This window comes from Dermochelys coriacea, chromosome 7 (genome assembly GCF_009764565.3).
Source record: "Dermochelys coriacea isolate rDerCor1 chromosome 7, rDerCor1.pri.v4, whole genome shotgun sequence".
Taxonomy (NCBI): Eukaryota; Metazoa; Chordata; order Testudines; family Dermochelyidae; genus Dermochelys; species Dermochelys coriacea.
The window spans coordinates 76,999,717-77,026,076 of NC_050074.1; the positions used below are offsets into that span (position 1 = coordinate 76,999,717).

General features: G+C 40.0%; 1 protein-coding gene across 43 annotated transcripts in view; it reads right to left on the reverse strand.

Annotated features, from left to right (window-relative positions):
- Window positions 1-26,360, reverse strand: part of ANK3 (ankyrin 3) — a 540,818-nt gene that overhangs the window by 105,910 nt on the left and 408,548 nt on the right. For all 43 annotated transcript variants that reach the window (XM_043519064.1, XM_043519067.1, XM_043519066.1 and 40 more), the window contains 5 exons: window positions 22,512-22,709; window positions 16,154-16,252; window positions 2,923-3,021; window positions 2,723-2,821; window positions 1,782-1,877 (listed from right to left, as the gene is read on the reverse strand). In XM_043519064.1, the coding sequence (XP_043374999.1) occupies window positions 1,782-1,877; window positions 2,723-2,821; window positions 2,923-3,021; window positions 16,154-16,252; window positions 22,512-22,709 (591 nt within the window). The remainder of the gene's footprint in view (window positions 1-1,781; window positions 1,878-2,722; window positions 2,822-2,922; window positions 3,022-16,153; window positions 16,253-22,511; window positions 22,710-26,360) is intronic.

Here is a 26,360-nt window from a genome sequence, read left to right on the forward strand (position 1 = left end):
CAAAACACATATATGGATATCGTGCAAGGAGTTATGTACATACACTCTAAATTATAAGGTCTGGGTCTAGGAACTGGTCACCAGCAAAGGTGAAAAACAGGATTCCTGTCAGACAAAATATATTTGAGGCATTAGCGTTATTTCTAATGGGTTCACCTTAATTATTCTGCCAAATTTAGATATCTCTTCCTTTTGAGGCTGGCCTACATAAGCATTTTAAAAATGTTCCTTAGATATCAGTAAATTCCAGCTTCCCTTAATTTACAACATGAATTTAACAACTATTTGTAGTCAGTGCTAAATTTGGAAAGTTGTAAATTTAGCTGGATTAAAGTTGTCAAACAAGTGATCACCTGTTGCTGAGTCAAAAGTGTTTCTAAATTCAAAGGTATTCAAACTGGCTTAATCTGAAATGGCTTGCTTGAGAGAGAATGTAGTATATGATAATAAATCAGGCAATGGAAGCACTGGGCCTGTTCATAAAGTGAGCCTTAAGTATCTATTTCAAACATTTTGTGGTTCGTTATAAAATTAATATGGCAGGACTTTGAGTCTGCAAACACTTGTCTATGTGTGTAACTTCACTCATGTGACTAAACCCTTTTACTTCAGTTGGAATACTGACATGAGTAAAGTTATGCTGATGCACGTTTGCAGGACCAGGGCCTAGATGTCTTCTTTTTAAAGGGACACCATCAATCTGAAATGTAGTCAGTTTCAAAAAATGAGCTCAATGTCATTTTTAAGCACTATGCCTGCCTCTGAATCCCTTGCCAATTTTTATTCTTTTACAATCAAACTTTCCTCTTATTAAAAATGTTTGTCTCTCTCCCCTGTTGCTGTACAAAAGACCCACACAAACTACAGGAGAAACTAACTAACTGATTAAAAGAGAAACAGAGAGCCCGATTAAAGATGAAGTACTGTCAAATGTAATTGAGCTGAAAACTATTGAGCAGTAATGTTTCACTCTAATCTTTTTCAGTTATTGTCATTGGCACTGTTACCTGAAACAACAGAAAGATGCTTTCAAACAGAAATGACATTTTTAAAGTTGATGGTGTCCCTTTAACATCTAACAGATAATACCGGGACTTAATCTTGTAATTGCCTTCAAGAAGCAGCCCACAATTACAGTATAAACCCTTCTAGTGGTGTTCCATCCAATTTTGTCAGTTTGGAAGAACTGCTTTTAAACTAAATACAATCATGACATTTGCAAGCCCCTACAACAGTATATTTTATATGCTACTACTTGAAGGTACTGGTGGGTGAGAGAGCACTGAGTGAATCACTGCAGGTATTCAGAACTGGGGCTCTTAAGAAGAGAGGAGATATATGTTGGTTTCTGCTTGTTTACAAAGCCATATGAGGAAAGTTACCGCACTGAGGCCCCAAGCTTGCAATTAGACCGCCACATGTAGGACACTGCGCCCATGCAGATCTAGTTGAAGGATTGGGACCCAGGTTATTTATACTGTGTATACATATCAATTTATTTATACTGTGTATAAAAATCAATTTCAGTTTGATTTTTGCAATACATTTTGGTGATATTTATTACCTGAATTTTAACACTTTTTAAATAAATTTGATGTAAATATGATATTCTTTTTTATATTTGACTGCATATGGATGTTATATTACTAACAGTATGTATGGCCACCTTTAGCAATCATATTGCAATCTCAGCAGGTATCTATCAACAAATACCATGTTTGTATAACTTTGTAGATTAAGAAAGTTAAAATAATTTCATTACTGAAATATACTATACTTACAATTGTAGTCATGGTCTCTTCCGTCACGATCTTCAGTGTGTCAACAACTGAAATGTAGCCAAGTCGTTTAGCAATGGCCAGGGCAGTGTTCCCATTCTGAGAATTGAAAAATTTATAAAAATGGATATGCATTAACAATGCTTAGCTATAAGAACAAGTAATAAGTTCAGTAAAAATTTACTTCAGAGTTCAAAGAAAATGTTTATAAGTCAATGCAATAAAAAGTTCTGGCAGCAGGACATGTAACGTTAGGCATTTAACTGTTTACACAAATGGCAAGGAGAGAAAAAACCATTACAATGGAAGATTACATTTTTATCAGTAAATGTTGGAAAACGTCGATTTCCCCACACAGACACAGATGAAAAAAAAATTCCATCAATTATAATGAAATTTAAAGAGAGGCAAAATAAGAAAAATGCTGCCTGAGGACTTCTTAGACTTCAGTTTAAGGATATTTGCTTTGTATATTTTGGCATGTGATGTTGATAATTTGTATTTTAATGGTTATAAAGCTTTAACATTTTGAATCTCAATGTTTACGGTCATTAAATAATCTTCATGGCTGCCACCCCCGTAATTTCTTGTAACTGTGAAAGTTTATATTGTTTAAAATAGGAAAAAAATGCTCAAAAATAAACATCTATATTATCCGTCGAAATAAAAATTGAATTCTGACAAGCCTTACTATATTCTCTTATGAATGCATTTTAAAGAAGTTGGTGTTTCAGAAAAAGTAGAGCACTGAGGTGGCTATGTCTCATAGCTGAGATAACAGGCTGGCTGTTCTGTTTTATTCACGCTTTCCCACTGCCCCCCGCCCCATGTTCTTCTACATTTCCATTGTTGAGATGTAATGGCACAGCACTTTTTACAGTCGGGAAAGCATTGTCATGCTAGAAAAGAAGCCACCCACAATACGTTTTTCTCTTGTCCCTTACCACAGTGAGTTCATTGGGTGATGCGCCGTTTTGGAGCAAGACGTTAATGATGTGGGTGTGTCCCTGCTGAGCAGCCTGGTGTAGAGGGGTGTACCCATTCTGCCAAAGATGGAAAAACAGAAGAGTTTGCAGTGTTCTCAGGAGAGGGTTTTGTTTTTTTTAAAGAAAATAAACCAAGTGAATGGAAAAGAAAACCTCACCTTCGTTTTGGCATTAACTTTAGCAAAGTGTTGCAGAAGGAAATTAACAATCTTTATGTTTCCATAGTGGCAGCCAACATGTAATGGAGTGTATCCCATCTGGAATGTTTTTTAAAAAGAAGAAATATATGAACATAAGCAATTACCATATATGAACAACTCTATGCATTTACTGACAATAAACTGAATATAAAACAGCAAAACCCTGGGTAGGTTTTGTTTTGTTTTGTAACGTGGAAAAACATCCGAAAAAGATCTCTGACAGGTATGTGCTCTGTCCTCTTCTTATCTCTCCCTCCCCACAGAACACACCTTTTCCCTTCCCTATCCAAAATGAACCTATAAGGGGAAGCTGCCTTGTATGTCTTGTGAAGTTGAGCATATTTATTGTTGATTTCACAGACTTTTCTCATATGCTTAGACTGCAAGATCTTTGGGGCAGGGACTATCCTTTTATTGTGTGCGCAGTTTCTAGCACAGTGGGGCCTTGATCCCTGATTGGGTCCTCTAGGCACTACTGCAATACAAACAAACAATAAAAATGGATGGAATATACAGCCAACTCCACCCTGACCAGAAAAGCCAAAGTGCAGCCTATGATAGCACACGATCCACTAGGGATCTGAGTGGACTCCAGCAGCACAAAGCAGTCCTATGGGAGGCAGAATGCCTGCTGGTGAATGTGAAGTTCTCAGGCATGAAGTCTAATTTTTAAGGGTGTGTCTACACTGCAATAAAACACCCATGGCTGGCTCATGACTTGAGCTTGCTGAGCTTGGGCTGTGGGGCTATAAAATTGCAGGGGGGAGAGAGGAGAGTCCCAGAGTCCAAATGGCTATACCTCAATTTTATAGCCTTGTAGCCCGAGCCTGTGTAACATCGACAGACCCTGGTTGTTGGCGGGCGGGATCGAATCGGGGACTTCTGGAGCTTAGTGCATGAGCCTCTACCACATAAACTAAAAGCCAATTGGCTGTTAGCTAAGGCTGAAGAGTAGACTCATTTTATCTCTCTTTCTTTAAGTGGTCTCAGTGCCACTAGATGGGTCAGAACACCACACCCAGAAGGTGTGTGGGTTACACCTGGGTCAGCTGACACAGGCCTGCCATGGGTGTTTTGTTGCAATGTAGACCTACCCAATGTGTTCTGGACCTTTTGTTTCACAGACCAGTGGAAGCTGGTGTTTTGTTAGCAGAACACCATGACAAACTTTTGCACTGATGAATATATGGATTTTTCTCCTTGTTGTTTTCCTATTCTGACTTTCATTATTAATGTACAGTTCAGAAATACCCACCAGAGCTGCAGCAAAATCCAGGAGCTGTCAGGGCATGAGATGCTCAAACAAATAAGGGATATCAGACTCATGTCCAAAACACCTTATAAAACTGAACATAGCTAAGCTGTACATTTTTTGGCATGAGTTCTAATTAAGAACTAAAACATAAGCCTGTCTCTATAAATATACTGCTCAGAAACAGAAACCTAAATACTACTTAAAAACCTCACTTAAATGTAGCAACAGGGAATCAGAGCGTTCAATCTATTTGCTGCTCACTTTAAAAACCATTCAAATTTTAAATAACTTAAATGACATGTTGAAACATGTAAAGAATCATAACAAATACTTTCATAAATAGTGAAGTTATACTCTAAAATGCAACAGATCAGAGAGAATCAACTGCTGCCCCCCCCCATCTCTTCACTCTTTTTCTGTCTTTTACTATAATGAAAATATTGTTAGTTGATCTGAAAGAGCTTGGGAGTCTTACAAAGTGATAGAAATGATCAGATTGTACCTCCAAAAGCAATTATCTCCTGCCTGCCTGCATCAAGACATTATCTCTTCTTCCTTAATAAATATGCTTACTTCATTATAATCAGGCTGGGGCTGCAATGAAGGACAGTTCAGAAGAGAGGCAACTAAAAAGAAGACTTTTTCAAAGTACTTTACAAAGATTAACCCAGTTGGCTGTTGGATAAGCGAGGATTATCCTCTCTATTTTAAAAAGGAGGAAACCGAGGCACAGAGGTTCAGTGACTTGCCCAGATGCACTGGGAAGGGAATGCCAAAGTCAGGATTGGAATTCAGGAGCTCCTGCTCCCTATCTTATTTTCAGACCACTGAGCTATGACTCTTAAGAAAAAGGAAAATACAGATGTGAATGGTTCTTCATGGTTTACACTGAAAGTACGTTTCAGTGGTTGTCACATTTAGATTCAGTCTTTTCTTCACATCAATTTAAATTAGTCTCCACCATGTCCATTTTAAACAAAAGGTGCCTATTGGCCCTATCTTAAAACATCCTGGGGGAATGTTAGATGTGCCAATTACTGTAAAATACGGTGTGTGTATTTACATGCCTTTACTTCAGTGAATCATAAATCAGGTAACATGTAAAGAATATAAAAAAACTACTAAGTAGACCATTTAATTAAGTACTACTTTAAATTTACCCACTGCAAATGGTTAATGTCAAGATTTTAATGACACCCACTATTGTACTTCTGTAAGCTGCTAGGAGAACAATTACCTACACTACTTCTTTCTCGGTGGCTCTTTTCTCACTGCTGACTAGCTAGCAATTTGAATCAGAGACCAGGTACAGTGCTAACTCTGGAAGACTTTCTTTTTGTCCCTTTTGAAGTGTGTGGGGTAGGGGAAAGAACAGAGGGAAGTTTTTGAACTCTGAATGACCTCCACCCCCATTTATTTCCTTTCTACTATTTTCCCCTTGGAGGCCTCAAAGCACAGCTATCTTGTGTCCCAGAAATGACAGCCAAATACAGCTCTCACTAAAGCCATTAATGCTGCTTTTCCTATCAAGCATGTAGAAGGGAGGTGGGTTCACTGCAGAGTGACATGAGGTACTTCTTCCCTCCCCTCTGGGGTTCAGCATGCTGCCTTGGTGGCAATCTCAGCACCTGCCAGCCTGGGAGGAAAACAGTGAACTCTGAACCCTATGTGGCAGCATATTGTGCCGCCACTAGACCACTGAGCTACCCTGGAAGATTTTCTCTTAAGTTTCCAGTACCTTGTGGTCATATTGTGTCATGTTTTATCATGCTCCATGTGCTATACAATGTAGTGCCGCATCAGCAAAGATAGGATGATATGACAAGACAACATGGAACACAAATGAATACATTGGACATTTTAGAATGAAGTTTCTTTCCATTAGCAAGCAGCTTTCACAGCAATAGGCAACAATGTCCACAATAATCGTGCTGGGTCAAAACACAAAATTAAAACTAATTACTGAGATGCCTACTTAAACCTGAGACCCAAAGAGACTATCCTCTATTTCCCAGCTACAGTATGAACTCCAATACCAAATGGTTTTCAGTTTGGCAGTTATCTAAATTTATATTTACAGTATTTCTTGACTTCCTTATTGCAGATGGATATCCTGTTAAGATTTCTGAATCATGCCATCTGGCAGATTCTGTGCTTACACGGCCAAACAAGAGTGGAGAGCAAGAAAGCAATTCTCACTGCTACCTGGATTCCCCATTCTGGGTTCTCAGAACATTGTAGATGAGTAAACAGGAGGCTAAACACGTTTGTTTTGTTAACAATTTTTAAACTATAGAAACATCATATGCAGATGCATCTTGGTTTTAAACCAATATTTACTGGCATAAGCTTCCTGGAACTTAGTAGACTTACCAGTCAATAATATTTTATTTCAGAAAATCAGGATTTTTTTAATGCAGCTCCTACTTTTGTCACCTCATGGTAATCAATTGATTACATTGCTTCTACTCAGTTTAAGAATGGACAGCAACATGGGGGCTAACAGATGGGGAGTGCTTCTCAAAAGCAGCAAGAATAGATGTCAAAAATTAACCCAGAAATATTGGACTTTCAATTCTATATTATGGTATTGAAACAAACATCTATTCCCCCTCCTTTTTGGGAGGAGAAAAGTATCAAAAGCCCCATGTAATGGGTATCTTTTCAATATCCTTCATTTTCCCATGTAGTAACCATAAATCCTAACAGCTTGAATTATTGCATCTCTCTTCATGCTGACTCTCAAGCTGCTCTGTTTTTTTCTGCTGTTGCTGTCAGACGCTGAAGATAGAGCGAGAGCTAAGAAATGAACACAGAACAATTGAATAGAGTTTCACTGATGTCTTTGATTAGGCTAAAATTCCTCTAGATCCAGACACCACAAATCCAATAAGACCTTGATTCAGCAAAGCACACAAGCACCTCTTTAAGTTTAAGCGCTTTACTAAATCAAGGTTTAACTGCATAAAGTATTTTGCAAAGGCCAACTATTAATTTTATTGAGGGGGTGGAAATTTCTACTGCAATGGCCACTAGACAGTTTAACATGTATCTAAAAACTGTGGTAGTAATTGATAATATGCAACAAAGATACATTTCAATAACCGCGATTAAGCATTTCAAGCACTCTTTCCAACATCCCACTATTTCTCTGTTCCCTTTTCCTTTTAATACTAAAATTGCTTATTATTTTAATTAAACATAAAATTGTGATTTTTTTTTCTTCATGCTTGTGAAAGGTACTAAACACTTTTAGTTAGCAACAAAAGAGGTATATTGGCAATACAACTTTTCCCACACTGTCCAGCCTGAGCCCTGACCTGGAAGGTACAATTCAGGGAGTAAGAGAGTAGTTGATCACCATCATTTCTCAATCCTTGATAAGAATACTACCAAGGGTACAAATACTGCCACTTTCGTGTTGACTTTATTATCCGGACACTTTCCTATCAGGTACTAGACTGAGATAATCAATTTTTGTCACATGGGTCTAACAGCCAGCACACAGTAACAATTTTCAATAACTAATGATCTGTGCTAGCTTCAAACAGGCAACACTGAGAGGAAAGCTCCAAATCCCAGTACCAATACCTTTGGCAATACAGTATCTGTTTTTATTTTCTCAGGCTAGGTCTGTAAATTATACATTAAAATAACACTAGCCACTGTGCAACAGCCAAATAATAATGAACTTCAAAAGGGCATTCACCCTCTTGTCAGTGTTCAGCATTATGGCCATACTAGGAAAGCAAGATAATACATATATGTAATCAACCCACACAGTTATTATATATCTGGAAATGTAAGTACTGAAGGAAAAACTGTCAAGCCCCAAGTCTAGAATTAAGGTCCTGATCCAGCAAGGTTCTTAACCATGTACCTAATTATAAGCAGGAGTGGTTCAATTGACTTCAGTGGCTACTAAAGTCAAGCATAGGTACTTTGCTGATTCAGGGCCTACATTCCCAGCAATTCAAACACAGAAAAGAAAAGCTGCTGGTGCTGGAAATGAAAAAAAAATCTGCTTTTGCTGTGGAATTCCAAAGTTGTCCTCTGTGAATGGTGAATTGCATCTTAAAGCTCTCTAACTGTGGCAGGGTCTGGAGCAGCTGACATGAATTGGTTGGGGGTGTGTGTGTAGTGGATTGGATCTGCTGTGACTAGTTTTACTCCACTGCCTTCTAAAGAATCACTCCTGATGTACACTGGTGGCTGTGAACTACATAGATTCAAGGTTTTGAAGAAGTTTTAGGGTATGTCTACACTAGAGCAGGAGGTGTTATTTGCAGCTCATACAGATATACCTGTGCTAGCTTTTATTGAATCTAAAAATGTAAGTGCAGACACAGTGGTGTGAGCAGCAGTAGTGGCTAAACACCTGCATATGTACTGAGGGTTTCATTTGGGATTGTACCCGGCGTGGCTAGCCCCTCTCACTATTTGCACTGCTGCACCTACATTTCTAATTTTAGCGCTAGGGTAGCAGGTATGTCTATTTAAGATGGAAATCTCCACCCAGCTCCAGTGTAGGCATATTCAGATGCAGAACGAAGGGTGAGGAAAAGCAAGACAAAGGAGGTGGGGATGAAAATAGTCTGAACAAACACATTTTTTATACTATTAAAGGACCCTCATTTTCTGAAGGGTATTTGGAAATGTGTGCTTTACCAGTATTCCATTTTTGCATTGCATTACCTTTTAAAGAACATAATAACATAAGAATGGCCATAATGGATCAGACCAGTGGTCTATATAACCCAGTATCCTGTCTTCTGACAGTGGCCAATGCCAGAGGCTTCAGAGGGAATGAACAGAACAGGGCAATTATTGAGTGATCTATCCCCTGACATCCACTCCCAGCTTCTGGAAGTTAGAAGCTTAGGATACCCAGAACATGGGCTTGCATCCCTGACCATCCTGGCTAATAGCCATTGAGGGATCTATTCCCCATGAACTTATCTAATTCTTTTGTGAATCCATTGGAGCTTTGGCCTTCACAACATCCCCTGGCAATGAGCCCCGCAGGTTGACTGTGCACTGTGTGCAGCAGTTCTTCCTTTTGTTTGTTTTAAACCTGCTGCCTAGTTATTTCATTGGATGACCCCTGGTTCTTGTGTTATGTGAAGGAGTAAATAACACTTCCCGATTAACTTTCTCCACACCTGTCATGATTCTGTAGACCTCTATCATATCCTTCCTTAGTCATCTCTTTTCCAAGAGGAAAAGTTTCATTGTTTTTTTCTCTCTCTTCATATAGAAGCTTTTCCATACCCCTAATGATTTTTGTTGCCCTTCTGAGTATCTTTTCCAATTCTAACATATCTTTTTTGAGATGGGGTGACAAGAACTGCACTCAGTATTCAAGGTGTGGACGTATTATAGATTTATATAGTGGCATTATGATATGTACTATCTTATTATCTATCCCTTTCTTAATGGTTCCTAACATTCTGCTAGCTTTTTTGATTGCCGCTGCACATTGAGTGGATGTTTTCAGAGAATTAGTCACAATTACTTCAATGACACTTCCTTGTGTGGTAACAGCTAATTTAGACCCCATCATTGTATATGTATAGTTGGGATTATGTTTTCCAATGTACATTACTTTGCACTTATCACCATTGAATTTCATCTGCCATTTTGTTGCCCAGTCACCCAGTTTTGAGAGATTCTTTTGTAGTTCTTCACATTCTGCTTGGGACTTAACTATCTTGAGTAGTTTTGTATCATCTGCAAATGTTATCTGTTTTTCCAGATCATTTATGAATATGTTGAACTGCACTGGTCCCCAGTATAGACCCTTGGGGGACATTGCTATTTACCTCTCACCATTCTGAAAACTGACCATTTATTACTACCCTTTGTTTCCTATATTGTAATGAGTTACTGATCATGAGAGGACCTTTCCTCTTATCCCATGACTGCCTACTTTTCTTAAGAGTCTTTGTTGAGGGACCTTGTCAAAGGTTTTCTGAAAGTCCAAGTACATTATATCCACTGGATGACCCTTGTCCATGTTTGTTGACATCCCTCAAAGAATTCTAGTAGATTGGTGAGGCATGACTTCCCTTTATAAAAGCTGTGTTGACTCTTCCCCAATTAATCATGTTCATTGATATGTCTGATAATTCTTTTCTTTACTATAGTTTCAACCAATCTGCCTGGTACTGAAGTTAGGCTTACTGGCCTGTAATTGCCAGGATCATTTCTGGAATCTTTCTTAAAAACTGGCATCACATTAGCTATCCTCCAGTTATCTGCTACAGAAACTCATTTAAATGAAAGACTACATACCACAATTAGTAGTTTTGCAATTTCATATTTGAGTTCCTTCAGAACTCTTGGGTGAATATCATCTGGTTTTGGTGACTTGTTACTGTCTATCAATTTGTTCCAAAAACTCCTCTACTGTCATCTCAATCTGGGACAGTTCCTCAGATATGTCACCTAAAAAGACTAGCTCAGGTGTGGGAATCGCCCTCACATCCTCTGCAGTGAAGATCGATGCAAAGAATTAATATAGCTTCTCCGCAAATGGCCTTGTCTTCCTTGAGTGTTCTTTTAACACCTCAATCATCCAGTGGTCCCACTGATTATCTGGCAGACTTCCTGTTTTTAATGTATTTTTTTAAAATGTTGCTGTTAGTTTCTGTGTCTTTACTCTTCAATTCCTTTTTTGGCCTTCCTAATTATACTTCTATACTTGACTTGACAGAATTTATACTTCTTTGTATTTTCTTCAGTAGGCTCTCATTTCCAATTTTCAAATGATGCCTTTTTGCCTCTAGCCACTTCTCTTACTCTGTTCTTTAGCCATGGTGGAACTTTTTTGGTCCTCTTACTATTTTTTATTTATTTAGAGCATATGTTTAATTTGAGCCTCTAGTATGGTATTTTATAAAAGTTTCCATGCACACTGGATGCATTTCACTCTTGTGACTGTATCTTTTAATTTCCATTTAACTAGCTTCCTCATTTCTGTGTAGTCCTGCTTTCTGAAGTTAAATGCTTCTGTGGTGGATCTCTTTGGTATTTTCTGTCCCACAAGGATGTTAAATTTAATTACATTATAGTCGCTATTACCAAATGGTTCAGCTATATTTATTTCTTGGACCAGATCCTGTGCACCATTTAGGATTAAATCAAGAATTGCCTCTCCCCTTATGGGTTGCAGACTGCTGAATTGGAATTAATTTGCAAACTGGACACCATTAAATTAGGTTTGAATAAAGACTGGGAGTGGATGTGTCATTACACAAAGTAAAACTATTTCCCCACGTTTATTCCCCCCCCCCCCGCTCCTCACACGTTCTTGTCAACTGCTGGAAATGGCCCACCTTGATTATCACTATAAAAGGTTTTGGTTTTTTTCCCCTTTTCCTCTCCTGCTGGTAATAGCTCACCTGACCTGATCACTCTCATTACAGTGTGTATGGTAACACCTATTATATCATGTTCTCTGTGTATATAAAATCTCCCCACTGTATTTTCCACTGCCTGCATCCAATGAAGTGGCCTGTAGCCCACGAAAGCTTACGCTCAAATAAATTTGCTTTCTTTTTGGATAATTTTATCTACTGACCGGGTTCATTTTCAGTGCTGCAGTTAAGAATTTCAGGTCCTCCCTGGAGTGGCCATTGAATTGGCAGACAGGGATCCCACTGACAATGCACTATTTAGACTACTTCCTATTTGTAGGACTATTGGGGTGGGGGGAATGCACACATTCATAGGTACGGTTTAGGGGTTAGCGTGCAGTTTAGGCATTGCTTTTAATTAAGTGAAGACAGCAGGTCCTCCAATGTTACTGAGCTACTTCAGGTTACAGAAAGATTCAATACTAGGTGAGATCCATCTCCAAGAGGACAAAGTGAGCCCCTTGAGGGATCTGGTGCAGTGAATGACCAGGGAAAGTGAAGCTGCTGCCAGGCATCTCATAGATAGTTGAATAGAATTTCACCTGTTAAGTAGTGGCTGCAGACTATGGACCTGATTTATCACCATGTTGCACAAATCAGGGCTGGCTCTAGGCATCAGTAAAAACAAGCAGATGCTTGGGAAGGCACATTTCTAGGGGCGGCATTCTGGCACCGGCCATGCCGCCCCTAGAAATAAGCCCCTGCCACCCCAGCTCGCCTCTGCTCCGCCTGCTCCCCTGAGCACGCCGCCGCTGCTCCGCTTCTCCCCGCTCCCTCCCAGGCTTGCCACGCAAAACAGCTATTTCACATGTGGCAAGCCTGGGAGGGAGGGAGGAGAAGCCGAGCGGTGGCGCACTCGCAGGAGGTGGTGGAAAGGAGGTGAGTTGGGGTGGGGAGTGGTTCCTCTACCCCCCCCATTACTTCCTGCGCTCCCTGCCCCCGCTCACCACCGCTCTGCCTGCTCCCCTGAACACGCTGCCTCTCCCTCGCCTGAGAGGGAGGAGGGAGAAGCAGAGTGGCAGCGTGTTCAGCGGAGCAGGCAAAGTGGAGGTGAGCTAGGGTGGTGGGTTGCGGGGGGGAGAGAGCTGCAGGAAGCAATGTGGGGGGAATGTGGAACGCCTGGGGGAGGAGGTGGGGCTGGGGATTTGGGGATGGGGTGGTCATGTGTCTTCTCCTTCAGCTGGTACCCCGCAGTATGGGGAGACACCAGTCGTACACAGAGTGAGCTTGAATGCACTGTACGTACGATGTCATGCCTTGCATGCAAGTGCAGAATTGCTTGCCTTACTGAAAAGATAATGGCATGCCAATCCTTATAGATACTAAAGTGCTGTTCTAGATGAAGAACCCAGGCTGTGTATCATTAATCACCAAGTTGCCTGAAACAAAGAGGGTTTTGGTTCAGGCATTTATGCTGCAATGACTGAAGCTTAACATCCGCTTTTGCATCTGGCATGTTCCCAGTATTAGCTGTATTGCAGACGCCTGATCTTGTTTCCATATAGACAGATTCAAAACCCTTGCACCACAAGCTGACCGGAATTCCATCCAGGTGTCTGGCCCAGTCTGGGTCCCCAAGCTCACGATAGTGCTATGTATGATGGAATGCTCTATTACCTCAGGTGCCTGGAGAACATTCCGCAACAGAAGGCAAATATATTTCTGTTCAACAGAAGCAATTGGTTCACAGAGCAATCGCCCAGTGGCTAAGGAAGGCAGTACAGGGATGGTCATAGCCATGGCACATGTAGATCATGTAGCCATGATTCTGCTCACTATCACAGTGTATTTGGTAGGAATTTTGACCCATGAACCTCTTGGTGCCAACTGGCAGAGAGTGCAGGGGGTGTTTATAGTTTAAAGTGATCCCCCTGGGTCAGGTATATGCATATTAAGTTTACCAGAGGCATGCAAGGGCCTCCACCAAGAGCTCATAGGTCATCATAATCATTGTGAAATGTATGTATGGATAATATTTAAGGAATTATGTATCTGAACTGAAAATTATACTCTTAAGTTAAAGCAGGTCACTAGAAGGTGATAAACATGACCCTGTCAGGTAAGCGGGAAGAGACACTTATCTCTCTTGGAATGGTTATGTGTGCATAACATATTGTTCGCTTCACAATGCAGGCCTATCTACAGACTTAGCCGAATGCTAATCAAGAGATTTTTAAATCAACTGGAAAGAAGCACACAGGAAAAAAGCAACCACCAAGGGGACATCCTGATTATGAGTAAAGACAATGGATTGTGGGGTGTAACTGGGTGGGGGGTATGAAGACACACATGGGATTTTTTCCACTGAGGAGACAAGTTGACAGTGTGACTTGTTGACTGCCAAGCATGTGATGGAAGGATTTTGGGTGAGCTCTTACTCTATAAGATGTGAGAAAAACTAGTTAAGGAAGTCCAGATTCTTGAACACGTTATGTTTTTCTTTTAAGTATAACCATTTGTTTCCAATATTTCAATTTTCTGTCACTTGAATATCTATACTTTCTTAAAGATTTACTTCTTCTCACTATATACTTATCTGAGTGCTGTGTGTTAAGCAGAGCAGTGATGTGGCGTAACTGGTAAGCTGGGGTGTACTGTTCCATTGCTACCCATACAATGTTAGAATGTCAGTTTAGGTAGCAGGATTGGCCTCACAATAACTAGTGACCTTAGAACTGCTATAGCTTCTATTCTGGATCTAATATAAAGTAATGCAGGTCAGATTATGAAGGCAATTTGTTCCATTCTGCCTTCATAGAGACTTCAGAATAAAGGAACTAGTACTGATTTAGCCTTAGCTACAGCCCAAGGCCTTGATCAGGGCTGATTTAAGGTGGAATTATTCTGATTTATCTACCTAATAGAGCTGCTCTGAGAATTAGATAAGCTGAAGTGCTTCAAATATGAAGAACATTCTATAAATGCTAATGATTATTATAATAATACTGTCACTTATAGATACCATTAGTCTGCGTAAACAACACATGCAGATAGAACTCTGTGCATTCAATTGTGGCTTTAGCCCACAGCACCATATTGGCGATGACGTGCCAGGAAGGGTGGCTCCTTGAACTCTCTCTCAAGTCAAGGCGCAATCCAGTCCTTACTGATTCCATGTGTGTCTTCATACCCTCCACCCAGTTACACCCTGTATTTCTGTATTTAGGAGCTTAGGCCAAAAATGTCAAGTTTGATTGCCTAAGATTTTGCAACCTATTTAGTCTCCTAAGTAAAAGTGGCCTTCCAAATTAAGAGAGTTGTAAGAACTCGGCACTTCTGGAAATCAGGCCACTTTTATTTAGAAGTTTAAATATGGAATTAGGTGTCAAACTTTAGGCAACCAAGTCTGACATTTTTGGGCTTTTGTATGTATGTATTTTCTATTAGATAAAAGTCAAAGAGATGTATACACAAGGATAAATTATCACAGCATTTCCTGCCACCATACATTTAATTTCCAATCAAACTTTTTATTAGTATGGTAGAACAACTCAGTGTTTAGTATGCTTATGTTTCCTTTATGAGAATCCAGCTCAAATCTGAATTTTGGATGCTGGACAAAATTAGTTTGATGATGTCAACTCGGTTTCCTAGAAGATAGTTGCCTGTATCATTAAATAGCTCACTATGCTATAATTTGGCAAAAGGAAGTGTCTACTAAGAAATTCAGAAGTGTGCAAACATGAACACTTAGTCATCCTACCGCAGGCCAGTGTTGGTAACACTCAAAGAATAGTTTATGGAAGGTTACATTATTCAGTATTTAGCTCAGGATAAGCAGAAGACTTTGGTTTCATTGCTGACTGTCTATTACTTTTTACAAGAACTCATGATAATGGACACACCATTTCTAATAATCTGGAATGCCTAATTTGTTTTTACTTTGTTTATGTTGCTTGAAACACAGCTCTCCTGAAAGAGTGCTTTTACAATGATACCCAAGACACTTTAAATAACCATTTTGTTGTTATTTTTTCAAATGCCGACTGGATAGAGCAGGAGTGAGTACGTGTAGTAGTACCAAAGAACTCTAATGGGTGCTAAGGGATTGTATTACACGGTGAAAAACAAGGTAGTGGAAGCTGTGGCATTTATGAAAGTTTGCTTAAATGAAGAATGCAGTCCAGTCCTACTGGATGCCTACTTTCTTCAGTCAAAACACAATAATATAATGGAATTAAATCAAAACTGATCCAAACATCAAACAAGATTGCAAAAATAAATATACTGTTCACAGACAGTCCTTTCCATGTAAAGGAAAGTTGGATAACATTGAATATATTAAGTATATTTTCTAGCTGGTTATTCACAGGGACTGATTCACCACTGTTACTTCAGTTTCATGACAATGTAAGTCCATTGATATCACTGCAGTTACATTAGTATAAACCTAGAGTATTGTAGTGATGAATCGGACTCACAGACTTTAAACACTTACAGTAGGTGGGTGGAATGTATTTTCTCTCTTTTTTTCTTCAGGTATATTTACATATTAGTTAGTGTTGATTAATCTTACCTTTGTCGGTGCATCAACAACAGCCCCTTGATTAACAAGAACCTCTGCCACATTGACTTTGTCTTCCTGAGCAGCCAGGTGAAGTGGTGTCAGTCCACTCTGTAAATTAGGGGCAACAAATGATCATCTTGCAGAGGAGACATATTAACATTATGAGTCAACATTATGAGCCAAATTTGTCAACATTTATACAGTTGCACTGGTCTTAATTACAGGTTTCAGAGTAGCAGCCGTGTTAGTTTGTATCTGCAAAAAGAAAAGGAGTACTTGTGGCACCTTAGAGACTAACAAATTTATTTGAGCATAAGCTTTCGTGAGCTACAGCTCACTTCATCGGTTGCATGAAGTGAGCTGTAACTCACAAAAGCTTATTCTTTTCTTTTTACTGATCTTAATGAGGTTGCAGCTTGTAAATGAGGGCAGTCTATCTGTTTACTATTTAAATTTGCTCAATTACAAGACACTGCAATTTAAAAGCATAAAATACACAGCAAGCTAATGTTTCCTATACAAGGTACAGCGGTTAAATAAGAAACATTATGTAATATTAAATATGGAGCAGATATTATATTATAGGTTTTTAACACAAAAACTCAAGGTTATTTTCTCCTGGCTATTTCACTCTCCTGATATGAATGAGATTAAAAGAAACATCAAACAATTGTTTACATTCCTGCCAGTTTTCTAGGAGTCAGAGTAGCAGCCGTGTTAGTCTGTATTCGCAAAAAGAAAAGGAGTACTTGTGGCACCTTAGAGACTAACAAATTTATTAGAGCATAAGCTTTCGTGAGCTACAGCTCACTTCATCGGATGCATTTGGTGGAAAAAACAGAGGAGAGATTTATATACACACACAGAGAACATGAAACAATGGGTTTATCATACACACTGTAAGGAGAGTGATCACTTAAGATAAGCCATCACCAGCAGCAGGGGGGGGGGGGGAAGGAGGAAAACCTTTCATGGTGACAAGCAAGGTAGGCTAATTCCAGCAGTTAACAAGAATATCAGAGGAACAGTGGGGGGTGGGGTGGGGGGAGAAATACCATGGGGAAATAGTTTTACTTTGTGTAATGACTCATCCACTCCCAGTCTCTATTCAAGCCTAAGTTAATTGTATCCAGTTTGCAAATTAATTCCAATTCAGCAGTCTCTCGTTGGAGTCTGTTTTTGAAGCTTTTTTGTTGAAGGATAGCTACTCTTAGGTCTGTAATCGAGTGACCAGAGAGATTGAAGTGTTCTCCAACTGGTTTTTGAATGTTATAATTCTTGACGTCTGATTTGTGTCCATTCATTCTTTTACGTAGAGACTGTCCAGTTTGGCCAATGTACATGGCAGAGGGGCATTGCTGGCACATGATGGCATATATCACATTGGTAGATGCGCAGGTGAACGAGCCTCTGATAGTGTGGCTGATGTGATTAGGCCCTATGATGGTATCCCCTGAATAGATATGTGGACAGAGTTGGCAACGGGCTTTGTTGCAAGGATGGGTTCCTGGGTTAGTGGTTCTGTTGTGTGGTGTGTGGTTGCTGGTGAGTATTTGCTTCAGATTGGGGGGCTGTCTGTAAGCAAGGACTGGTCTGTCTCCCAAGATCTGTAAGAGTGATGGGTCGTCCTTCAGGATAGGTTGTAGATCCTTGATGATGCGTTGGAGAGGTTTTAGTTGGGGGCTGAAGGTGATGGCTAGTGGCGTTCTGTTGTTTTCTTTGTTGGGCCTGTCCTGTCGTAGGTGACTTCTGGGTACTCTTCTGGCTCTGTCAATCTGCTTCTTCACTTCAGCAGGTGGGTATTGTAGTTGTAGGAATGCAGCCAAGCTCTACGATATAACCGCATTTGCTCCAACCCCTCAGACAGAGACAAACACCTACAAGATCTCTATCATGCATTCCTACAACTACAATACCTACCATTATAGGGCCTAATCACATCAGCCACACTATCAGAGGCTCGTTCACCTGCGCATCTACCAATGTGATATATGCCATTATGTGCCAGCAATGCCCCTCTGCCATGTACATTGGCCAAACTGGACAGTCTCTACGTAAAAGAATGAATGGACACAAATCAGACGTCAAGAATTATAACATTCAAAAACCAGTTGGAGAACACTTCAATCTCTCTGCTCACTCGATTACAGACCTAAGAGTGGCTATCCTTCAACAAAAAAGCTTCAAAAACAGACTCCAACGAGGGACTGCTGAATTGGAATTAATTTGCAAACTGGATACAATTAACTTAGGCTTGAATAGAGACTGGGAGTGGATGAGTCATTACACAAAGTAAAACTATTTCCCCATGGTATTTCTCCCCCCCACCCCACCCCCCACTGTTCCTCTGATATTCTTGTTAACTGCTGGAATTAGCCTACCTTGCTTGTCACCATGAAAGGTTTTCCTCCTTTCCCCCCCCTGCTGCTGGTGATGGCTTATCTTAAGTGATCACTCTCCTTACAGTGTGTATGATAAACCCATTGTTTCATGTTCTCTGTGTGTGTATATAAATCTCTCCTCTGTTTTTTCCACCAAATGCATCCAATGAAGTGAGCTGTAGCTCACGAAAGCTTATGCTCTAATAAATTTGTTAGTCTCTAAGGTGCCACAAGTACTCCTTTTCTTTTTTCTAGGAGTAACGCTCACTCACTCAGATTTAAATCCTGCTATTTACAGTGTTCTCTTATATATGAAAATGAATATGTAAATAGGCTTCTTGTTGTTTCAGTTCCAAGGCACATTGATGTGCTGTTTTATGGCAGCTGTTATTTCCTTCTCTTTCAGGGCTCAGTGATGGGCTTCCGCCTTCAGTTGCTTTAGCTCCAAGGTTCTCTGATGTTCTCTCTCTTTTTCTGCTACCTGCAATCGGTACAGCTCTAACTTTGTACCTGCTTCGCTCGCTCTCACATTTATGCTTTTTCTGCTTTTATTTCCTTTTCCCAAAATAATCAAATAAACAATAACAAAAGTGTAATCTTTTCTTGGTTGTATTCAGCCACCACACAAAGTCTCACTTAAAATCACTACACCAGTGTATGAAGTGCAAATCTCACTCAGTACAACAGGCTGTGCATTTCACCCTACTCGCTGCGCCACTGTGGCATGCCACAGAGTACAATCTTAACTGGTGGATCATTGTGCCCCCTTAACTCTCCAGCCTGGTGTGCACTAGGCCCTGCTTTGCTGTGTGAGCTGCCACTATGCCCAGACACCCCATCCCCTAGCATGCATGTCATCCCCAGACAAATACCAGAATGCTATGCCCAGCCACTCTTGAATTACATACAGGGTGACACCTGCATATCCCCAGTCCCAGCCTTGCAACTCAGACATGTACCATTTTGTACTGCTCAGTAACTTATTAAGCAATACAAGCTCATAAATTCTGTCATTTTAGCAAAGAAAATGAATATGCACCAGGCCTTGTTAACCTGAGTAGATTCCCCAAACCGTTCAGCCAAAAACACACTGGCTTGGATGAAACATCAAAATAAGTTTATTAACTACAGAAAGACAGATTTTCACTGATTATAACTGGTATAGGCATAAAAGGTCAGAATTGGTTACAAAAAGAAATAAAATTATAAAATTCCAGTTTAATTCCTAAACTTTACCAAGCTAAGTCAAATGTGAAGGAATAAGGTTTCTCTTACCCAAAAGCTAACAGCAGACTGTGCTAACTGGAAAGTTTTCCAGTTAGGATCCCTCCCCCCCAGTTCAGTGATGTTTCTGTCTTCCAAACAATCTTGATGCCTTCAGTATAGGAGGGGGAAGAGAGGTGGCCAGGGGCCTTTGTTCCCCCTTTTTATATCTTGACTCTTTTTATTGAAAAAGTCCTTGCTGTGTCATGGGGTCAGGCAGCCCCATTGCCTATGTGCTCTGCACTCAGTCCTTCATATGAATTGCAAATTCTTGCTTGCACCTTCTGTATGCGTGCAGCTTGAGGGGACAGTTCTTTGTTTATAGTTCTTGTTATTTCTAAAGAGCTAGTCTGTGGACATTCCCCAGATTCACATGTTTCAATAACAAACATACAGCAAAATCTCATAACTCCATGTATTATGATGGTACACACGTTACCAGGACAGTAATATGTAACAGATTATGACTTTTCAAATGATACCTCACAAGGCATACTTTGTACAAAATATATCATAACCATTTACAAGTGGTGAATATGAGGGTACAAGGTGTTATTTTTAGGTACAGTGTGTCACCACATAGAAGCCAGCACCTGTATTTAGTGGTAGACATAGATGCTAATGAAGGACCATGAATAGTTTTAAGGTTAGAATAGGAGAAATGAAGCATAGGCTTCCAAGTGTCATATGAAGCACACCCAGAGACTCAGAGGACACTGAGCCATTCCACCTGCCGAGAGCAAGGAACGATTTTTGTGAGAAATTTCTCACTCTCATCTTCCTAGTCTTGTCAGATAAATTCATACAGAAACCGCACTGTACAATTACACTGATGGAGATGAGGGCATCTAGGGAATTAGGGATGCACATTTACTGTAGACATTATCACTGAGCAGACTTAACCCTTTGGCAGATGTATAAACAGAAAATCAGTTCACTTCCTTTCCAATTCCCAGGAGAAAGCATGTGGAAAGTCACAGCGCTATAATGGAATGCCCCATGGGAAGTGGAATCACTTACATTAAGAACAAAATCTCAGACAACCATACTGCTGATAGCCCATAAAAAAATCAGCTTCTCTTTACAAAGTTAGGTGCTACTACTGCTTAATAGGAGGCACATGTAGAGATCTGACAAAATGGCGGGAGCCAAGCCCACTAATAGCCTGGAGTTAAGAAGAAATTTCCCCAATAGGCATGTTACAACAGAATTGTTCATTACAGGGGAGAAGGGAAGGGTTTACATATTCATATGAAGCATCTGGTACTGGAGAATGTCAAAGACAGGATACCAGAAAAATGGACAATTGGTCTGATCTAATATTGCAGTTACTATGTTCTATTTTCTGCTAGAAGAAATGATGACAAATTCAAACACCTGTGTGCTTTTCATATAATCACAGAAATGTAGAACTGGAAGGGACCTCGAGTCATCTAGTCCAGCCCCCTGCACTGAGGGAGGACCAAGTCAGTTTAGATTACCCATGACAAGTGTTTGTCCAACCTATTCTTCAAAACCTCCCCAATGATGGAGATTCCACAACCTACCTTGGTAAGCTATTCCACTGCTTAACCATCCTTATAGTTACAAAGTTTTTTCTAATATCTAACCCAAATCTCCCTTGCACCACATTAAGCCAATTGCTTCTTGTCCTGCCTTCAGTGCACATGAAGAACAATTGCTCACCATCTTCTTTATTACAGCCCTTTATATATTTGAAGGCAGTTATCAGTTCCCCCCTCTATCTTCCTTTCTCAAGACTAAATGTACCCATTTTTTAAAACCTTTCCTCTTAAGGATGGATTTTCTAAACCTTTTTTATTTTTGTTGCTCTCCTCTGGATTCTCCACTTAGTCCACACAATTCCTAAAGAGTGGGGCCCAGAGCTGGACACAGTACTCCAGCTGAGGCCTCACCAGAGCTGAGTAGAGGTGGACAATTACCTCCCATGTCTTATATACGACACTCCTACTAATATGCCCCAAAATTGTATTAGCCTTTTTTGCAACTGCATCACATTGTTGATTTATATTCAATTTGTGACCCATTATAAACCACCTACCAGTTATTCCCCATTTTGTAGTTGTGCATTTGATTTTTTCTTCCTAAGGGTAGTACTTTTCACGTGTCTTTACTGAATGTCATCTTGTTGATGACAGCCCAATTCTCCAGTTTATCAAATTCAGTTTTTGATTTGTGTTTGTTCTGTCCTGTCCTCAAACTCCTCCCCCTCCCCCCCGGCTTGATGTCATCCACAAATTTCATAAGCATATTCTCACTCTGTTATTTAAGTCACTAATGAAAATATTGAATAATACAAGACCCAGGACAGACCCATGCTGACCCCCATTAGATACATCCCCTCAGTTTGACAGTGAACCATTGATAACTACTCTTTGAGTACTGTCTGTCAACCAGTTTTGTACCCACCTTACAGTAATTTCGTCTAGACTTTATTTCCCTAGTTTGCTACTAAAAATGTCATGTGGGACTGTCAAAAGCCTTACTAAAACCAAGATGTATCACATCTACAGTTCCCCCCATCCACTGGGCTGGTAACATTATCAAAGAATGTATTTAGATTGGTTTGACTTGTCAAAGCTTGTAAATTTCAAATCTCATAGAATCAGATGATGCAAAATTCACTTGTTAGCCCCTTTTCTTATTAGTTACCATATTTTTTTTCCCTGAGCGCAAAAACAAATAAATAAATGCAAACTTACCTTGTTGCTAAGATTCACATTAGCATTTCTAGTAAGAAGCAATGACACCATGTCCACATGGCCTTCCTGGGATGCAAGATGTACAGGGGCAATACCCTGTCTGGTAATAGCATTAGCATCAGCACCATATTCAAGCAATGTAGTCGCTATATCCATCTGGTTTTTCTTGGCAGCTATGTGCAGTGGTGTATAACCATTCTGTCAATATAAAACATTTGAGTACAGGCTCATCTGTGAAATACCACAGTAAATTACTTTTCTGTACATACTTGATTTTATTATCCTAAATGATCAGTTCTAAAAATTCAGTCCTGACATGAATGAGCTTAAAATTTGACCATATTAAAAAGCAACACATCAGAACTTTAATAACTATTTTAAAATCATAAGAGAATTGAAAGAAATTTGAATGACACTTTCTAAATGTGACAGGTTTCAGAGTAGCAGCCGTGTTGGTCTGTATTCACAAAAAGAAAAGGAGTACTTGTGGCACCTTAGAGACTAACAAATTTATTTGAGCATAAGCTTTCGTGAGCTACAGCTGAAGTGAGCTGTAGCTCACGAAAGCTTATGCTCAAATAAATTTGTTAGTCTCTGAGGTGCCACAAGTACTCCTCTTCTAAATGTGGAAAATGTAGCCCTAATATAGAGCAGTGCGATCTACAAACAAAGACTTCATAACCATTTGAGCCACCTTTCATAGTTATTTGCTACTTTTCCTTAAAGGCCTAAGTACATATTATCTCTGTAATGTATAAAGGGATGGGATTCGCTATTATATACATGTGCATGTTTAGTGACTCAGAACAGCTGTTAGTGTTTGTTTTCTTCATTTCCCGGTATGAACCAGAGTATTATATATATGAATTGGGGTCAGTCTTTCTTTTAACACAAACTTTATTGCAAAGTTTGTCCTAATCTTATTGGGAGGCAGTTTTAGACACCCTATTTTGGGCCAGAAAAGGATACATCAATATGAACTTCTGGTTTCATATCCCTGAACTCTTTCCTTCTTTCTAATCCGTGCATCCAGGTATTTCTAATAAGTCCATCTCTGAGTATCTCAATGCAATTTCAACTATACAGAATAATCTTAGAGTTCAAAAGGAAAGACAGGATTTAGCAGAAAACCTTTAAGTTGTTTTACACACAAAGGGCTTGTCTACATGGCTAGTTATACAGCACACTAAATGGCTGTGAGGACACTACTACCATGTACTAAAAGTTTAGCAGTTTCAAGGTATGTTATCCTTTAGTGGAATGTAGCAGGGTCCACACAGACACGAAGGGTATGTCTACACAGCAATTAAACATGTGCGGCTGGCCTGGGTCAGCTGACTCAGGCTTGCAGGGCTCAGGCTCCACAGCTGTTTAATTGCTGTGTAGATGTTCAGGCTCAGGCTGGAGTCTGAGCAGCTACCCAGTAATTAAGCAGCCCTGCAGCCCAAGCCTGAGTCAGCTGACAAGGCCAGCTGTGGGTGTTTAATTGCTGTGTGCCAGTGCGCTGTACTTTCACATCCCAGCTTGTTGTGCACTAACTATCCATGAAGACAAGTCCTAAGTTTCTTTAAGCATTTATTAAATCAAGGTGTGTGAGGCTTTGTCTACACTAGCACTTTTGTTGGCAAAAATTTTGTGTGTTTTTTCACACCCCTGACCAAGAATAAGTTTCACTGACAAAAACGAGTGTCTCCCACTGACATAGCTACCACTTGTTGTTTTGAGGTTTGGCTGTGCTGCTGTAAGGTCCGTAGGATAGACACAGCCTAAATCAGCTAAACACATTTAAGAACCATGGATAACACACTGGTCAGGGGCATGACCAGCCTTTGGATACTGACTATGATGCTTATTGCATCTGGTCCTGTTAGTCTTCTAGAAATAGTGTGTTAATCTTAATTTTAAAACCATTGGAAAAGTGTATGTGTATGAGAGGGAAGGGGCGAGAGCACTTTTAAAGAAGTGGGATTCCAGCTGGATGGAGCCATATAGCAAGTACCCTGAATATTCCAAACTACATGGGCCTGAACCCCTACCAGCTTTGGAAACAAACCCAACTTAAAATAATGACAGGTTTCAGAGTAGCAGCCGTGTTAGTCTGTATTCGCAAAAAGAAAAGGAGTACCCGTGGCACCTTAGAGACTAACAAATTTATTAGAGCATAAGCTTTTAATTTGCATTTAATGCATCCGATGAAGTGAGCTGTAGCTCACGAAAGCTTATGCTCTAATAAATTTGTTAGTCTCTAAGGTGCCACGGGTACTCCTTTTCTTTTTGCCAACTTAAAATAGGACTCAACTCAAAATAGGACCCAACTCCCCTTTTCAGGTAGGAGAAGAACTTTTTCCCCTTTCACAGTGGAAGAACAACTGCCAGAAACCCACAGAATCTACCCTCTCACACAATAGCACTCATGCTTGACTTGTTTTCCCATTCCCACTAGATCTCCTGATCTCATATCATTTCCTTGGGGGAAGTGATAGCGGGATATACTCAAAGGCAGAAACTATCCATTGTGTACGAAATAAGATGCCTTCCTCCCACACTCTGATGAAACCCACTCCACTTCCTGCTGTGTGCTGCTGAGGTAACAGACAAAAACGGGTATTTTTAAACTCCTGTATTTTTGCCTGTATCCCACCTATTTGCGCTTCACAGCTTCAGCTCTTCCGAGGGGCATGAGACTGCCTGTCCTGATGAGCAGGTCAGAGTCAGTCCTCTTGTGGCTGAAAACTGCATATCCTCTGGAGGTGAATTCGCTCTTTGAGCTTGTGCCTCCAGGGATAGCTGAGCAGTACTCCACAGGAACTAAGGTACAAACTGTTGTGTGGTGATGCAAGCGGAACACGGAACACACAGGGGCATGCATGGTTACACCAGTGTTTTGTTAGCATTAACTCAGAAAAGAGACAGAGAGCACTAATTCTGGATGTAGTGAAATCTGTGACATTAAGGGTCAGATCCTGCAGCTCTATCTAGGTGGATGGACTACACTACCCACATGGAGCCCTTGTGAAGTTGAAGAGACTCCACAAGGACACAAGAGTCTGCCTGCATGGTTCTCAGTGCAAGACTGTGCCCTTCCAGAACATTGAAGTACACTGGTCTAGGAACCTCTACACATACACGCCAACAGAAAAATGATGTTAAAAGAACATTACTTGTCAAGTCAAAGGTTGCCTTTGCAATCTTAATTTGTCCCCTTTGTGCATATGCAGTATGATACAGTCTTTAATTACATGCTCACACATTATTTTTTCCACAGGACTCCTGCCTCATTTAGTAAACGGAATGTATGGTGCTCACTCTATGAGCAGCCATTCAATATTTTATATTATCCTCACTGTTCAATATGTGGGCTCAGTACTTTATTTGTTGTACACTATTTAAACCCTGAAAATAGAATTATTAACTTCCTCATAGGCTTTTCTATGGTGCTCATCATTATAGTTTCAGACTGCTTCAGAAACATTAATGAATGTATTTTCACAACACTACTATGAAGTGAATGGGTGATATTATCCACATTTTATAGATGGGAAACTGAAGCACAGAGAGATTAAAGGTCAAAAGTACCTGATATTGGGTACTTTATCTGAGATGCATAGACCCTAATTTTTCAGAGCATTTAGCACTTTGTGTGTTCAAAGCACACGTCCCACTAACTTCAGTTACAGCTGTGAGTGCTCTGCACTTCTGCCAATCAGATCTTGGGGTCTCAAGTTGGATACTCATAAAATGAGGAAAACACAATTAGTGACCACCTGTAAAATGTTTGGTTTAAATGACTTGTCTAATATCACAGAAACTCAGTAGGAAAGGCAAGAATAGAATCCATTCCATTCACAC